Genomic DNA, 18,164 nt, shown 5'->3' with positions numbered 1-18,164 from the left:
ATGGAGTCAATCAAGCTTAAAATAAAAACCAAAACACCACCACCACACCCAAACAAAAAAAGAAACAAAACACCACACACCAAAAAAACACCAAACAAACCCAAAACGAAACAAGAAGAATTAGATAATCTTTTAATTGCATTGTAATTTCATTGTACCCTCTTTCAAACAGAAATATCACTTGAAAGACATCCAGTCCCCTTGTTTTGTTGCACTCTACATGTTATGTAAATAAGAGCTGGGGTGGCATACAAAACAAAACGTTGCTCTGGCTTTTCAAATAATTAGTTAAAAGCAGCAGAAATTTAAATCATAGCTGGGAATTTACAGCCACAGAAGACCTCTGCAAATGACTGGTTAAATACAAAACACAGATGCATAGTGGGGAGGGGAAGCTAGGAAGGAAGAGGGACAACAAATTTCCAGTTTGAGGCTGAAATAGGAAAAAGCCTAACAACTGTACACAAGGGTCAACATGCTCAGTATTTACATTCTGAGCATTACCAATGCTACAGAAAAGCAACGTACTAAAAAAATAACTTAAAAAAGCTATACAATTGTACTTATAAATACTTTATCTTAAAAACTAGTTAAGTACTTCACAGTTACTCTGAAGAGAGCTGTATATATATATATTGCACAGTAGAGAAGTTCATTCAGTATACCATGTGTAAACATTTTTTATCTTTGGCAATTTCAGGACTTAGAGGAATATTTTGTGTGAGCAAAAGCACTTGGGTACAAGGCACATCAAAAGCTTTTAAAGCTGCAATATAAATCCTTCTGACACTTCCCAGTTAGCACTGTCATTCTCTCTAGAAAAACGTATACCTATCAATTCAGAACAACACATTTCTACAAGTATAACTCAGAGGTCTGGTGACAAAAACATCAGCTGTTCTTGGCTGTTACTCTACAGTAACAGATTTGGCCAAATTTCTTGGAAAGTCCACCTAGAATGAAGAGACAGACTTTCAGTATATAACAGAGTAATACTAACATTCTGCATTTGACAGTTCATTTAGTGTGCTTTTTTTAGACTTCCTAATTAGTTCTGCTTTATTCTAGACACATTAACACACACAAGAGACTATACATCTGCAGATGACGAGTCACTGTTAAATCTACCCTTGCTTCCAAAACCCTGGTAACAAACACATATTTGTTTTGCACAAGGTACCTTTTCAAAGCAGTCATCATTATCAAACTGATGCCTAGCCAGCATCAGGAAACTAAGCTGTACAAAGCACTAAACTATTTTAGGTTAAAGTGCAGTATCACATTTTAAGATTTAGTTCTCTGAAAAAGTCCTGTCCTCACTCTTAACTAACCAAACTAAGCAGACAGTATTTATAATTTTTTAGACAGATACCAATTAAAAAAATATGAAGAATTGGCACTGAAATGCCACCTCTACTACCACAGTCACTATAAGCTGCACTATTATCATAGTTCTTTGTTAGATGCGCCGTATAACTGTGTCTCTCACTTTACACTGGTAGGAGGAAGTTCAAAACTGCACTAACTGGAGTGCTAAATATAGAAAGCACTTACATCGTATCCTCTGAGAACAGCCAGGTGGAATGAAAGCAACTGGAGAGGAATAACACTCAAGACTCCTTGAAGGCAGTCAACTGTATGAGGCAGCTCAATAGTTTTGTAGGCAAATTTTGAGCTTTCTGTGTCTTCTTTAGAACACAGAATGATTGGACGACCCTGCAAATAAAATTTTGCAGCGTTAAGTGAAGAGCTAGCTTAGAACTGCTCTGAAATATTGGTTCACAGCATGCCTGGAGTACGTTTGAAGACACTCGGGTAGCTGACAAAGACAATGCCAGTGTTGCATAATGACTTTTGTAGTTCACTGTTTCGTGAGACTTGAATGTTTTCACCCTGTAGAGTTTTAACATTATTCCATTTGCTTCAAAACAAACAAAAAACTCAAACAAACGATCCACATGCAATCAGTTTTCACTACTGGTGTTAACCTGTAATGACAACATACAATGCAGATATAACATATTATTTATCACTTAGTAATTAGGAAAAAACAAAAAAATTCACCAAGACATCTTTTTTCTCAGGCACAGTCAGCAGCAATACAACATGCACAATCTCTTTCCCTATGACGCTGTATTAGTTAAACCGCTTACCTGTCGAGCAGTGACCTGTTGCAGAGCATTCTGGCACTTGGTGAAACAAGGATCCTTCATTATCACCATGATAACAGGCATTTGTTTATCTATTAGGGCTAACGGCCCGTGTTTCAGCTCACCAGCCAGGATACCTTCAGAGTGCATATAGGTGATTTCTTTTATTTTCTAAAAAAACAACGAACAACCAAATGCCATCAAGTTACTAGTAAATCAGATGAGAAATAAAAGCCACAAGAAGCAAAGCACCAAGGCTCTGCATCTGCCACTTAAATGCAGACATACGGTATCAAGTTGGTACTTTCAAAGATCAGTTAATAGTGAAGACAGGCAGGCTTGTCTGCTGGGATTTCTAGCAGGCTGCTGGTAGAAACAGAGCTTGCCCGCACACATGCATTTGCAGATAAAGAAATGGAGTAATCAACAGGAACTTTAAGAACCCAACACCCAGCACTACCTTGGCTAACGCAATCTACCTCTAACACTCCAAACTTCTGTGAGAGACAGATATGCGTCCATTCCATAATTTATGAGTTTCCTGCATGAGCATCTCATCTGAATATCAGCACACTGTGTTTTTCTGATGTTATTTTCAAATGGCTCAGCATTTGAAATTGTTTGGTGGTTGTTTCTTTTTTAAATACTCATTAAACACTACATTTATTATGTGAAAGAAACAAAAAACTGATACCATATCCAGGTTCACCTTATGTATGCATTCAATCCAACAGAACTGAATGCTTTTAGATACAGACAGCAGTTTTACTGCGGCAGAAGTTGTAATGAAATATTACAAATAAACTATGTTGCAGAAGCCATAAAAGCTTCTGCAATCATTTTAAATAACATCCAAGAATATTGAGAGGTTCCTACCAGAGCTCCTTCCAGACAAGTGGCATAATTATACCCACGACCCATAACCAGCAATGATCTTTGTTTGTACAGTTCAAGAGCCAAATCATGTATCTTCTCATCCAAGGACAAGACTTCTTTAATCATCTCTATTGGGGCACACAAAAAGCACATACTAAAAACTTTTTTAATTGGAAAAAGTAATTTCCTTATAGTAGGGTGTTCTAATGATCTATTAGAACAAATATGCTCAATATAGTTCAACCATTAACTTTGCATCTTTGACTGCAGTTTAAGGATATTTTTTTCAGCCTTATTTAGAGTAACAAATTTAAAGCAACTATTGGTTTAAGCAGCACTCATATATCCCATTTGTATTTCTAAAGGCAGTTGTGAACATGTTTTAAAGTCACCTTGAAGTAGTTTCCTTTTATCTCTCCTGATTTAAAGTGAAAGGCTTTAAAAATTTAAAATCATCAATTTAGGAGATTAAGTAATATTTCTCATACAAAGCTACCTTATTGTAATTAGAAAACTCAACCCTTGAAAATTCTGATCTTCCTGCCAAGTTTCTTGGAAGGGCACTTGTAAAATTGGCAATTAGTGCAGAAACTAGCAGTCCATTTTTCTTACATTGTCTACCATTCAGGAGGGGAAGAGTGAAACTTAAACGAGAAAGAAACATCCCCAAGTAGTATTTTATACTGCCCATTAAACAACATCCCCTGTCCCTCCTCAAACCAAAAATATCAATATACCTGGCAATGATTTTAGTCCAGTAATGATTTCCTGTCTCCTTTTCTGCAAGGAAATTCTGTCTTCAGACATCATTAGGCCGAACATTACAAGAGACACGAATTGGCTGGTATAAGCCTGCAGACAAAACAAAACATTTAGCAGCTATGTCTGCAGCGAGTCAGTATGAACTCAGTTTGAAGGGCTACAACTACAATTTTAATTGGGTTCCACAGGGGTGAAGTATGCAAGTCAAACACTGAACAGCAATTACCTTTGTGCTTGCCACACCTATCTCAGGTCCTGCATTGATATGTACACCACAGTCAGTCTCCCTGGATATTGAGCTTCCGACTGTGTTTGTGATGCCAACTGTTAGAGCACGACGTTCTTTACAATACCTCAAGGCCATAAGCGTATCTGCAGTTTCACCTGGAAAACATTTACATCTTGACTTCAGGTTGACACAGGATAGTTATGATTCCTGAAAAAGCATAAAATTCTACACAAGGGTGTTCCAAATAACTGCATCCACACTTACACAATGCAAAAGGCGACTGAAAACAACCTTTCAGCACTCATTGTCTAGATATTTGAATCAAGCCTGAAACAAACTTTCATTCAAGTCAAATCTGGCCAATTAGTCATCATCCTCCTTTGCAACATGCAGAAAGTAATGAATTATTGGCTTTTAAAAAATGTTCTACAGTTTTCACTCAACTGAAGACAAACAGTAAATGCAGCTCACCTGACTGACTTATAAAAAAGCACACGTCATCTCTGAATACAGGCGTGTTTCTATCCAGGAAATCACTAGCAAGTTCCACCATCACTGGCAATTCAGTTAGTTCTTCCAATACTTGTCGAGTCTGTATTCAAGCGGCACACAGTACTTGTTAGTATTGCCACCCCTAAAAGTCTTAACATCGTAAGAGTCAGAGGTAATCTAAATGGATTCTTATTACAAAAATGGATAGTTACAGATCACCAGAGCTTTAAAAACCAAGGTGAAAAAAGTTAATTTCCAGCATGGTAAGTAACAGCATTGGAGCATTAATCAAGAATGGGACACAAAGGAAAACTAAATAGAAAGGCGAGATCCCTCAATGAAAGGCAAAGTTTGAGATACAGAAGAAAATGCAGATGAAGAGCTGTCATCTAAAAGCCGAGCAACTAGGAGCTCTATATGGATTTCAACTAAGGCTGAGCATACAGCTACTGCAGCATGGTAGCTCGTCCCACAGCCAATAATGATCAGTCTTCGGCATCTTCTGATTTCTTTCAAGTGATCCTTCAGCCCACCCAGAAGAACTGTAAACAAAAAAAGCATCTATCAACAGTGTATTTTATTTTCTACTTAGTATGTTCAAAATTTGCAGGCTTGGTGCAGCTTGAATGCTTGTTCTGAGTTACCTGTATGGCTTTCGAAATTCACCCTGCCTCTCATCGTGTTGACAACTGATTCTGGTTGTTCAAAAATTTCCTTTTGCATGAATGCACTGAAGTTACCTATTTAGAAAAACATTACACAGTAATGCTTAGGTGCATTGTTTGTTATGTGAAATCTATTACAGCTACAAGATGACCTATGGCAGAAAGCTAATTTGGCTTTGTTAGCTTAAACAAAAGTTTAGGAATAGGCAAGAAGAAAGAAGGGATGGGTAGTTCTCTCTATTAGGTTGGTTTCATTTCCCAACAGTGACAAAGTAACCAAATTCCTTTTTAAGTGAACTTCTCTATTCCAATTCAGTTCTTAGTTTACAGTCGAAGTTTGCCAACAACTACAACAACATGTTAACATCATTTATATTTTCACTCAATATTGAGATGGAGTATCTAGGGCTTCCAAGGCTAAAAATCAGTAGGGTCCCCTACCACCCTTGCTCTTAAATCTTGGAATTGTCAGCTCCCAGTACAAATAGCCTAAATATCAGGTCATTTTCACAACAAATTAGCAGTTTTATCCCTTATCTACTAACATGCAGTCAGTAATTATCCATCTTTGATGACACAACTGTTTCAACCCACCCTTCATGATCTGCTGCAATTCCATCTGCAAGGTTTGGATGGCCCGGGAAGGATCATCACTAGCTGAACGCTTGAGACGGTGAATTGAAAGCTTCCCATCAGTTACTGCTGCAATGTCATCATCTTCTAAGAAGATTACTCTGTTGGTGTGCTCAATGATAGCACTACAGAAAAAACAGAAGCAAGACAAACCTGACATGTCACTAAGAGTTGGTAGCAGCACTCCTCAGAGCAATTCAATATGCCACACCGCACTTCCAGCCCCCCTTCTATCTTCCTTTTGGACATAACTACAGATAAAGCAATCTTAAAGGAAATGGCTCCACCTGCTGCTCCTCCTGCACTCTCACAAGAACCTGGAGCAGAAGGCTCAGGAACCACAGCATCTCACATCAGCAAGTTCCTGCTGATCTGATCTTGCTTCCCAGGATCTCTGATGGACCCCTAAGGTCAGGATCTCTGTTCCAAGAGTCAAATCTGTACCTGATGTCCAGATTCCTGCTAAGTTTGGAACGACACCACTATTTTCTCCTCTAATAGCTGGATTAAAATGCCAAGATCCATACTAACCTACAGTCTGCCCAAATTCTGGGTTGATAGTGTCTATGGGTACCCAGCTTACCTTTCTACACTGGATTTTTCTTTTTTACGCAGAGGTTAGTAATTCGCAGATATTTACAGTTCAAATGCTGATGTTAAGCTTCCCCATTTTTCAGGTACCTTAGTCTGTGGGCTTTATTACCTGGATTACAAACTATTCTATCAGAAAACAACGGTACGGCAGCAAGACAGCGAAGATTTCCAGAACTACCTCATTTCTAAACAAAACCAGTGTTTTGAGAAGTGTTTAAGCACTTTTACTACCTTGCATCTGAAGCAAAGAAAAATTCTACTGCCTTATCCCCAACAGCATGAAGACAGGTAGAGCTGTCCAGTCTTTTCATTCGTGAATTGCATATGTTCTTCACATTCTCAATGTTGCCTATTAAAGAAATGAGATACTTTAAATGCAAAAACAGATCTGTTCAAGGTAGAGATTACGGACTACACTGGTTCAAGGTATCAAAGTTACCCAAGTATTTTGGAGGGATGGGACTTTTACATGAACTATGTTCTCAGTAGTATAAAATTAGAATATCTTCAGCTAAGAAGCTATTTGGAGCATCAGCTGGTAGGATTTTTGTACAAAGACCAATTAACCTAATTTCTAATCATAAAATAACAAAATTTTAGCTTTTAAAAATAATGTAATTTGACTTATCAACTTACACGTTCTATATAATATAGGAATCTGTTCAGTGGAGAGCTTATACTTGCTCCTAACCCCAATGAGCAAAGGACTCCCTCTCCTACAAAGGAAAAAGATGCAAGTTTACAAAGACAAAGGTGCATACAAAGAATTCAAATGACATCTGTGAAGTTGAAAGACAATATCCTATCTAGCTTCCTACAAGGGAAGATCCTCCTCAACCCTGATCCTAAACCCATTACATGTCAGGAGTTACATAAACTTGTTTGTTTCTGTAAGGTTCATCAAATATTATTACATGAATAAGCCCATATGCCTTGGTGATTCTTTCCCCATGAACTACATCCAAGTAGAGGAAAGTTTCTATTAACTTGTTGTTGTTCTTCACAAAACAGCTTAGCACAGGCACCAATCTGAATACCGTTTTTAAACAAAGCTTACTCTGCCTCTGAAGTGAGCCAGCAATAAGCTCCAGATCTCTTTACTATCAAAACACCGTTTTACCCTTTAGCCTTTTAAACTCAGAAATGTCAACTGCACCTCTGAAACTGTAGAATATTCAGATCATTTTTAATTATATGGATCATGTGCCATATTGAAGAGCTTATTAAAAAAAAAATCTCACAGGAATAAGAGAGTAATTCACCCCTCCAACACCTCAGATTACAAGTTTAGCTTCTCTCAATCCCCTCACTCCTAAAAACGCAAGCCTGAACCACATATAGAATAGTTCATTTCAGAAGATGTTCTCCAGTTAGAGTGATGGCACAGCTGGCTTTTCCACAATTTTAATATAGTCCTATTTTAGACCACAGAAGCAATGGGCTTTTTGGTTGTCCATAAAGAAGTCTTTATTCCCACTGCAACTTCACTTGCTACTTTAGTAACTTTACATTTCCTGAAAAGTTGTTTTCCAGGTCATAAATAAAAGTAGAACTTTTACAGAAAAAAAAAAAATCATAAATGCTATGACAGCTATAGAACACTGTATACCCTATTAGCATGATGGCTTTTTAGGCAACCTGAACATAATTCTCTCAGTCTTTATTCCATGTAAAGTAAAATTGAACCATACCCTTTCCTTCCCCTTTTTGATATAGGGGAAATGTTAGCACACTCTTAACACAGCTTTATAAACAGGATACGCTGCACCTCTTTCCTGACACACCGTAACTGATAAAATGGCAAATTATGGGAATGAGTTGTTATGGGTACCTTCTTCTGAGTGTGTCATTTGGACGATCTCTAACCAAAACTGTAGCTGCATGAAGTAGGAAAGCATCGCCTGATTACTTTTCACTACAGTCTTTGCATCCTCAAAAAGTGAGTAGTCACATCTAATTTATTAAACAAATATCAAGCTGAAGATTATAGAGAATCAACACAAGCTTCTGGTAACTGTGACCTGTGATCAGTACAGCTCAAATTAAGATATATTTAAGAGTTACTCGAAGAGATGCTCAGCAGAGCTTTACTGCACTTCACAAGGATTCCACTAGTACAGCTATCTACCTTCTGGGTTTTGGTTAACGGACCACTTTAAACATCAGTATTCTAGGGGTTTTTTTGGGTTTGGTTTTGGTGGGTTTTTTTAAGAGGTGTTAGCAATTTTTTTTCACCTAAAAAAGCATGAATTATGTATAAAATGGACTTTTACTAACCTGGTAGCAACAGCTTCACCTGGGTAATGGATGCTCTTGAAAACCAATGCAAAAGCACCTTCCTGGAAACCATGCAAACAGAAGAAGATAAAAAAATCCTAAACAACTTAACTCAATTAGTTGCATCTCATTAAACTGGGGCCCCTCTTCCTGAGGAGGCTGTGAAGGAAAGCTCTTTACTACTATCAGGAATCTCCTCCTGGAGGGCAGACTGCACCTTTAAAATAACTGGTCAGGAGCAGAAACAGTGCAACAGCTGAAAGATCAGAAAGTGAGCACTTAGCCTCTCTTTATAAATAAAAACAATACCTTCCAATGCAAGCGTCAAGAAAATCTCAGAGATCTTACTCCTAATCAACATGAAGACTGTTAGACATTTACTTTTAGTAAGACTTAAGAAGAATATGCATGTAGCTGCATCTTATCATGCATTTTCAGCTAAATTTTGGAGTTACTACTTCTAGTTTAAGCAGCAAATTCTCACTAACGTATTTAAAAAAAACCAACAACCACAAAAAACACACACAAAAACACCAAAAGAAACACAAACCACAAAATCCATAACACAAGAACAAAAACAGGAACACACAATCAACCACTCTGTAGTATTAATGCAGCTTGCAAACTTGAAGAGTATTCCAAAAGTATTCCAAACTTGAGAAGTATTCCCCCAAACCTTGCAAACTGAAAAGAGATGGTAACGTTCACTCCTCTCGCAGGGACTCCAGTCTGAGACTACCCTGCTCTTCTGCTGTCAGGTGAAGTCACCCTTCTCAGCCAGGCGGCTGCACCACTATTCCCCCTTGACCCATGCAGGCCTTTACTTCGTGTGCATTCCAGCCCTACTCTAGGGGAATCCTACAGAGCCACTTCAGAGAGGAGAAAGGGGAGGTGAAAAAAAGTGCAAGAAGCTGCAGGAAGGGAGGAAAAACATCTGCCGAGAGACTGGGGGAGGAAACAAAGCAAGCTTTCTCTGAGTTTGCAATGCATCTGTGGAAGTTTTTAAGCATTCACATATTAAGTAACAGTAGATTCCCACTTCACAGTTTGGGAACCAGCTATGCCTTCCACCAGTACAGCTTGATAGATCTATTTCCAAATACGGGAGCCAAGGCATACCATTAGACAAACTTGAATCACAGCAGTGTTTTAACATGATCAGAATAGCCTTTAAGAACACACTGCCCTTTATGAGAGATTTCAACCCCCAGAGGCTCCTACAATTTTTTTTAAAAATTGAGCCGCTTTATCAAAAAACTGTGATAGCCTCTTGCTTTAAAAACCAAACAAAAAAAACTACCACAGCTAATGCAATTTAAAAATTTATCACTGAAAAGCCTTTGAAGTTTCCAAAATTTTAATCTAATTTCTTGGTCTATTAAGCACTGTTTAGAGGCCAGAAAGTGTTATTTGCAGCACATTCTAAGGACTCCTAGAGAGGATCTGAATGCATAAATGTGGAATACTAAGGAACCCCACAAACAGCTTATACTGTAGTACAGGAAAAAAGGAACTTTCACTTACCAACTGTTGAATAACTCTTTCCACCAAGGCTGAAAAACTGGTGTCCTCACTCTCTCTGTTGTCATACATGTATTTGATCAACTTGGGGATTGTTTCTGTATCTGTTTCAGATTCAAACTCATAGCCTTTGCTCTCCTGAAATATCATATAGGAGAGTAAAAGTGTTTTCATCCTCAGGGAAGAAACACCAGAAACTGCACAGTAGGACAAACTGCTTGGAGCACTATGCTGGACTAGTGGATATATATCACTATAGACAGAATATAAAGACTTATCCTGTCATAGCTTCAGAAATACTGTAGCAAGACACATAGTAAGACTTGCTTAGCATCTGTCATGCAACAAGAGACAGGAGGGAGCCCACTTTGCACCCCTCTCAAAAAATCCGTGTGCAAATTGCTACTCTACTCCTAAGTACTTTGCATTTAGGATTACAAGAACATACTGCACTTCACCAGCTCCCGCATATCTTTATTAGGCAGACTCCTTCACACTAATATTTTACAGATGATGTTGAGAAACCTGAGTTCAGATTCCAACAAAGTCATGAAAGATCTGACAGTAATTTGTGGGTCCTCTACCTTTTGTTTTAGAATCAAGTTTCCACAGACTCACCAGAAATTTTCTCAGGTCCTTGTAATTTGTGATGATTCCATTATGGATAACAACAAATTCTAAGAGGAAAAAAAAAAATATATACACATAAAATCAAGATATTTAACCTAGAACACAAAATTAGAGGGGAAAAAGGCTTAGAAGTACATTAGAAACTACCTGCTATAGCTTTCAGACCTACAGTTTATCACAACATGAACAGAAAGCAGAAGCTTACACATTGAAGCCATATGAAGATTGCTCCAAATCAAGACAGTTTTAAACTACACCCAGCAGAAGAGCACCAAGCTATCTCAAGTGAAAAACTATATGAAAACTCCCTTTTCCAGCCCAGACAATGTTAATGCACTTAAATTTTTCAGAGTCCTCCCTTTTAAAACAAAAATGCTGTCCTTTGACTAAGTTGCATCAATTTTCAGACAACAGATCTCATCAACCTTTTACAGCGTTACTTTAGCCCCCAAAGAGGCTATTTTATTGTAAAAGTGCCTAACGTAGACAGAAAAGCAACAGCTTACCCCTAGTATACATAATAGATACTCTAACGCTAGTAAGAGGAGAGGATGTATGTACTACGCGAGTTCAACCATTTCAGATTCATACAGTTCCAGAGTGCTACAGAGATTACATACCATTCCTTTTATCTGACCTCTGAGGGTGACTGTTTATTGCACTTGGTACTCCATGGGTCGCCCAGCGAGTATGAGCAATTCCAAAATGCGTTTCAAAATCTGCTTTTGAATCCAGGTCATCTTGTTCTATATACAAGAAATTCAGTTTACTGAATATTTAAAGTTAAGTCTCTCTCTCACACACACACCACTAGTAAAACACTAAGAGAATTCCTACACGCAAAAACCTAAAAGTTATCTTCCGTCTTTCTTTGAAACTATTTGCTTTCTTGACATTACACTTCAGATAGTTCAAGCTACTGTGATTAAAACTTTGTTTGCCAAGACTTGAGCATTTTCAGCCAATACTAACAGCTAGGCTAACAGACCACATTACTACAAATTATAATGTAAACGTATTAAAACACAACTTCAGTTCTTCACAGATGGAAGCACTGCATAAAGCAGATTGTGATGACAGCCAGATGCTTAAATGCTCGTAAATTCTGTCAGAGTCCATGTTCCGCCGTTTCAGCTACCAAGCACAGAAATAATCTGAGTAAAGCACCAAGGGAGCTCATGCTTTGAATAAAGAAGGAACCAAAAGAGGGGAGAGCAGACCGATAATTTCACAGCACTATACCTGAAGATCAACTTCCACTTCAACTAGGGGCACAAACAATTCAACTGCCATTGGATTACACAATGCAGTTATTGCTGGTACAAAATCATAACTGTAATTTCATGGTCCTACTTTCTGCTGAGATGCAGATATCTGACTGGGAGGCCAAAGTAAAGAGGTAATTTTTAAGACACCTACTGTACAACTCTTCTTCCAGGGCCTTTACTTTTCCTCTTTTCTTAACTAGTTTGATGAACCTTTCTTTATCTTCATTATTATTTCCATCAATTGCCACTCCTACAGTACAGGACACAGTCACAAGTGTTATTTAAAGCATGAAATACACTGGACGAAAAATAAGGCTGAGAAAATACAGACAAGCACGCACTAGTGAAATAATTATTTTTAAATTATCCTGCAATAGGATATACTTGAAGTCTGTCGCTAGACCTGTATATGTTCAAATCAAACTGGATGAAGTCTATATCCATTGCATAGATGAAAACATACATAAGCTATCTCAAATTTTGCTTAAGGACAGACTGATATGTTTTGCCCAATTGAGTCAGCCAACTCAAATTTAAAAAGTAAAATCTTCATCCTTTCGCTGGGACTCACAAGTGCAAAAAAGGCTGAGTCACAAATTACATGACCTTGTACGGAGGTCTTCCTCACACCCTGTTTTCTTTACTTATGTGTGCTAAACCTCAGACACCATCTGATTACAGAGCTAAACACCCAATTTAAAGTTCTGAGAAAAGTTTAAGAAGAAAATCCAGTAATTAAGGTAATTAGTTCTGATCTTTCAGGAGAAATACAACACGCAGAAGTTTGAAGTCACAAAAAAATCTCATAGGTTGCTACTGGTTGCTAAAACTAATTGTTGAGTTAATTTACATACCTGCAGAGTCATAGCCTCTGTATTCCAGTCTCTGTAATCCTTTTATCAGGGTTTCAAATATTTCCTTCCGAGTCCGAGGCACTCTGTAGTTCAGATAAGCAAAAATTCCTGTTTAAAGAGAAAAGGGGAAGGGGGGAAAAAAGAAGCAGGGGGTGTTTTTTGAGAGTTTGTATCCTTTTAGACTCAATTTAAAACCCTTTAAAACTAGCATCACAGAGCAGTCCCCATTTAGTACAATTCTTCCTAATGGGTTTTTAAATGGAAAGAGTTCCAATACAATAAAGGAATCAAGACCCTCATTTTCACCATGCAAACACATACACTTTCATGGCCAGTTTCGCTCTCATGCTACCCACCAAGAGTTAAACAGCTCAGAGAGCTTAAAAAATGTCTACTTTTCATGAAAACCACAGCTGAAAATGGGAACATTGTGATCTATTTCATATCCAGATCTAAAACTAGACATTCAAAGAAGGAATATATTCACCAGTACTAACACAAGGAGACTTTTGTAATCAAAGTCATGGCCTTAAATACCCACGGGTAGGTACTAGGCACAACATCTATTTCTGAAAGTCTCCAGCTTAATCCCCTACACAACAGTCACTTCAGCAGGAAGAGAACGGAGAAGAAAACATAAAGAAAGGGCAGAAGTCAAAAGGATAAGACAACAAAGTAAAGAAACAGAAGATTCAAAAACAGGGTCACCCAAAAAGCAAGCGTTCACCCTTTGCGCTGCCTCAACACAATGCTGCCTGCCAAACCCAACTCAGAGACATGAGATCCCTTTGCTTGCCCCGTGTTACTCAGGTCAGCTCTTAAGAGAGGCATCACAGGAAAGACATGGACTCATTCCTTGCCTACTCGGCAAACAGAGCCTGGGAGAGTCTGCAAGTCTGATCCCTCTTCTCTTTAATAGATCGCTCATCAACCAGGACGTGGCTTTTTTAGTTTTTGGGTTGGTTCTCCCCCTCTGGACAATTCTTTTTTAAGGCAAAAGTACACAGGCATTTTTTCATTAAAAGGAATTTGGGGGATGTTGTTTGAACTTTAGAAAAGATATAATAAAAAGGTCACCTGCAAAGAAAAACAACCATTCCTTTTTTCAGCTTAGGACTTCTGCGTTTGGAAGGATAGATTAGGCCATTTTATTAACTCTTGCAAACCTGTACCCTAATAAAACAGAAACGTCTAATTTCACTGTTTTAACAGTTTCTCCAAGCAACAAGCCAGGACTGGAGACTACAGTTAGCAAAAACCAGACCTTAAGAGCTCAACAGATAAGCAGTTCAGACAAGCAAGTGTTTTAAACAGAGAAAGCCTTTGTTGGAAATGTAACACCCTCTTCCCCTTCAATTAAGGCTTTTGAACTGTAAATGGCTGTAGTGCAGAAGCTGTTATAATGATACACCAATAAATCTCCCTTATAAATATTGTTGTGAATTTGGTTACTCCACTGGTTTTAAGCCATTAATACTGTTGATTTGACAGTGAGACGAAGAGACTATTATATCGGTCCCTGAATTTATCTTTGAAGGATTAAAGGGTGGAAAATGCTTTTCTGCTAAGGAAGTGAGATTTATGAGCCCAGCCTCATTATTTCTAGTGTCCAACATTAATGGAGATATTAAGACAATAGTTCCTTTTAAAGAGGTATTTGGGGATTTGGACAGCTAAATACTGTTTTTCATGGATGCTTTGCAAAATAATGCCTCTAGTTATATAGAGTCACCTTAGACTGAGAGCTTGTTGATCATTTTTCCAGACATATTTACCGTTCTCTGGCACTAACCACGAACCTCAAGAGCAGCATTCTTCAATTTCTTCAATATAAATTTCTTAACATCATTCCAAAACATTGCTACACACCTCATTTCAGATCCAGCTCTACTTTCTAGGCCAGATTTCACAATGTGTTTAAGATGCATCAGCCTTCTGTGTTCTATGTGGCATCTTTGGCTACACAGAGCTCCAGGAAAAACCTTCCTTTGGGACCACCCTTACAATGCTACCAGTGTGCTGCAATTGTTAAAAAGATCCTTGTTTCCAGGGAACTGTAGCCGTGCTTCCACACATGTGAATCAGAAGACTTAGAAGTCACCAGAGGCCATTTACAATGAAAGCAATAGCTACAGCCTGACTTCAAGAAATATATTATAAACTCTTTCAGTTAAAAGGAAATAAATCCAACTCTCAGCACTTCTTCTCTAGTACTTTTCTGTTTCCTGATTTACCCACTTGCATATTTTCTTCCCTACACAGTCGTCATTTTGGCTAGATTTAAAGCATATTGCTCAACTGGTGTAGAAACAACTTTTGATAAAAACTTCTTGTAGCTTAATTCCTTCTGGAAGCAAACCAATATGACTGAATCTTAGTTGAATCATACTCATGATAAAATAACTGGCGAGCATCACAAAACTCTCTTATAATGGCCTCCCCAAGCTATTCGATGCAATTTCCAGAACTTGCATATCTCCTCCTCAGTGAAGACACAAGGCATCTCTAAGCCCATGCGATACCGGAGTGATACGTATCAAGTGAGGTAATGTTTATTTGTCAGCACAACATAAGCGACGAAACGCTTTGCTAAGTCATACATACAAACATAGAAGTCAATGAAAGCATTTAAGAAGTGTTTTACTAGGCCATTGCTCTTAACCTGGATGCTAAATCTAGTTTATAACTTTCCATAATTACAGAGTTTGCATAGAAGCATGAACTAGGTCAGTCATGTATGGCTTACCTTTAGAATCAGATACTCAGAAACAGAAGGCTGTTAAAACGTTACTAAAACCAGCTTTAATCAGATGCAGACACTGAAAGCAAGGCTCTCCCTTGAGCGCATATCAAGACCACAAGCAAACTGTCACGAAGAAAAGTTCATCGAGTATTTTTTTGTGGGAAAAGAAAAAAAACCAACACAAGAACTCTTGCAATTGCAAGACTTCACCAAAATTAAGAAGGGGGCAGCCTATACTTGAAGTTTGAACAAAATCAATGATTTTTTTTAAAAAAAGGATGCCTCTACTGGGATGCCAGCAACTTAGCTCTGAGAAAGTCCCAGTCTCCATTTCATATCCTGATTAAACTGATTTTGAGTTAAAATAGGTAGATCATCAGTTTAAAAGCATCTTACCTGGTTTTAAAACCCTGCATACTTTTGCTATACTGTCTATACTGTCTTCTTACATGAGCACGATAACATCTCAACTTTGTTTCCTAAAGAGCATGTTTAGGGCAGTATTTAACAGCCTATGTGTTTTCAAAACAGAAAACAATAGGTTTAAATCCTCATGTGCTACCTGAAGTCAGAGAAAACACAACAGGACAATAGAAACTGTTGGTTGCAGCCTCAGGAACTCCTGCACTTCCTACAGCAGGTCAGCACAGCAAGGAAGATACGGGATATCTTTCATGATAACAAATGTCACGTAAAAGGTCTCCAAACAATGATGGAAAGAAAACTAGCGCTAGTCTCACTTCATGAACTGCTGCTCTCTTTGCCATTTCATCCTGAGTCAGTTACTCCACCCCAAGCTAGATGTTTTACCAGACTCATTTAACACTGTTAACACCCTCATTTCCCAATCAATAAACAGCCCAGATATGCCATGGTTTTGATATTACTACTATATGTCTCACTGCTTAGTGCTTGCCACCAATACCTTTGGTTTGCTTAGGCACCGAGCCAAGTCTCTCACCTGAAGGGGTTTTGTTTCATTGATAGCAACCCGAGAGTCGCGCAGGAGCTCACCCAGTATCACCTCGTGGTTCCCTTCAAGTGAAGGACGCTCGCTAGACTCCTTGCTCTTTCTGAGGTTACAGTTAAGAGGATGTTGAGGCAGAGAAAAAGATATCTAGCTCAGAATATACGGTCTGGGGAGCTGTAACCACTCACTTCCAGTCTGCATCTCACAAAAGAGGTTTTGCTCATGATGGCCAAGAAGTACAAGCGCAAATTCTTATGCTTTCAACAAAAGTATCCTTCCATACCTGAGAGAAGGCTTCAGTGAAGGACCACGTAGTTTCACTAAAATTTCCTCCGTAACTAAAATACATTGCATTAGCAGCTTCTGAACCCGCACTTTGATTTTAATCTGATCCGAAGCATATCTAAGCAATTGTATACATGACGTATTATCTTCACCACTCATCTTTATTAGATAAAGGAAGGTGAATAAACTCACATCAGCTAAGAATTAAGCTCCTTCACAGCCTTTGTTTGAAAACCACAAACTCTTCCTATCGCCGCAGTTGTGAGTCACAACTAATCCCTAGTCCTGAACTAGCAAAGGCAGAGCCCAGCGCATCACGGAGCCCGTGCATCAGCCAAAGCGGCGAGGCGCTGAGGCACCCGGACCAGGGCCGAAGGTTAACAGCGCAGCCCAGACACCCCCAGCGCGGCCGGGCGGTGGAAACGGGGCGCTTTGCGATGGCAACACCTCGGGACAAGCCGCCGGGCTCCGAGGAAGCCGAGAGGCGAGGCTGTGGGGAGCAGAAAGGCCATCGCCTCTCATGGAAGGAGGGGGAGGACGGAGGAACTTTGCCTTTACCTGCCATCACCGCAAGAGCCGGTCATTCCCCCCTCCCGCCCCACAAAATGGATGCGGCGGGGCCGGTCCCGAACGAACCTGCTGCGGGACGCAGCGACGGCGGGTTCCCGCAGCCCCGGGCATCACAGCGGGGCGGCTCCGCTCCCCTCCCCTTCGTGCGGGGATAAAGCAGCCCGTGTCCCGCACCCCGGCACAAGAGGCGGCCGGACCCGAGCACAGCCCGCTTCCTCCGCGGCCACCTCGCCACTACCAGCGACCCCCAGCTCCGTCCCGGCTGCGGTGGGCCCGGGCTGCCCCCGGCCGCTGACGGGCAGCAGCCGCCGCCCCGTCACTCACCGCACATGGTCGCACCACACAGTTCTTCCCGCTGACAGGAAACGCGGCTCCTCCCCGACGGCCAGCTGGAGGACTGCTGCCTCCCCGGCCCACCCGGCTCTTATAGCGCGGCCGGGTCGGCCCCTGCCTCCCAGCTCATTGGCCGGGCAGCGGGCGCTGGGGCCGCTCCGCCCGAGGCCCCGAGCGGCTGCACGGCGGGGGCCGAGCCCCGCCGTGGAGGCGGCCCGGGGGCGGGGGTGCCGCGGCAGTTCGTGCCCTGCCGCCGGTCCAGCCCTGCCCGGCTGGACGCTTCCAGGGGACGCCGAGGAGTGCGGCGAGTGG

The 18,164-nt window shown here is 40.1% G+C and overlaps 1 protein-coding gene across 1 annotated transcript; it reads right to left on the bottom strand.

Moving 5' to 3' along the window:
* Nucleotides 1–115: 115 nt before the first annotated feature.
* GFPT2 (glutamine-fructose-6-phosphate transaminase 2) lies at nt 116–17,937 on the bottom strand. Its single transcript, XM_075102801.1, has 19 exons — nt 17,844–17,937; nt 12,952–13,059; nt 12,249–12,347; nt 11,450–11,575; nt 10,818–10,876; nt 10,203–10,337; nt 8,679–8,740; nt 7,038–7,117; nt 6,633–6,750; nt 5,769–5,932; nt 5,154–5,249; nt 4,954–5,051; nt 4,489–4,609; nt 4,015–4,172; nt 3,764–3,878; nt 3,027–3,154; nt 2,154–2,321; nt 1,555–1,716; nt 116–953 (listed from the first exon to the last, which is right to left on the bottom strand). The coding sequence occupies exons 1-19, from the start codon at nt 17,848–17,850 to the stop codon at nt 909–911; spliced, it is 2,049 nt and encodes a 682-aa protein (XP_074958902.1). The 5' UTR covers nt 17,851–17,937; the 3' UTR covers nt 116–908.
* Nucleotides 17,938–18,164: the final 227 nt, after the last annotated feature.

This window comes from Phalacrocorax aristotelis, chromosome 8, assembly GCF_949628215.1.
Source record: "Phalacrocorax aristotelis chromosome 8, bGulAri2.1, whole genome shotgun sequence".
Lineage (NCBI taxonomy): Eukaryota > Metazoa > Chordata > Aves > Suliformes > Phalacrocoracidae > Phalacrocorax > Phalacrocorax aristotelis.
This window is presented reverse-complemented; position numbering and strand designations above follow the sequence as displayed.

Coding starts and splice junctions, on each gene's coding strand:
- GFPT2 (XM_075102801.1), bottom strand. Junction 12,348..12,951: donor CAGAGGCTATGACTCTGCAG/GTATGTAAATTA, acceptor CCTGTACTGTAG/GAGTGGCAATTGATGGAAAT. Junction 4,610..4,953: donor GCTACCATGCTGCAGTAGCT/GTATGCTCAGCC, acceptor GCTTGAATACAG/ACTCGACAAGTATTGGAAGA.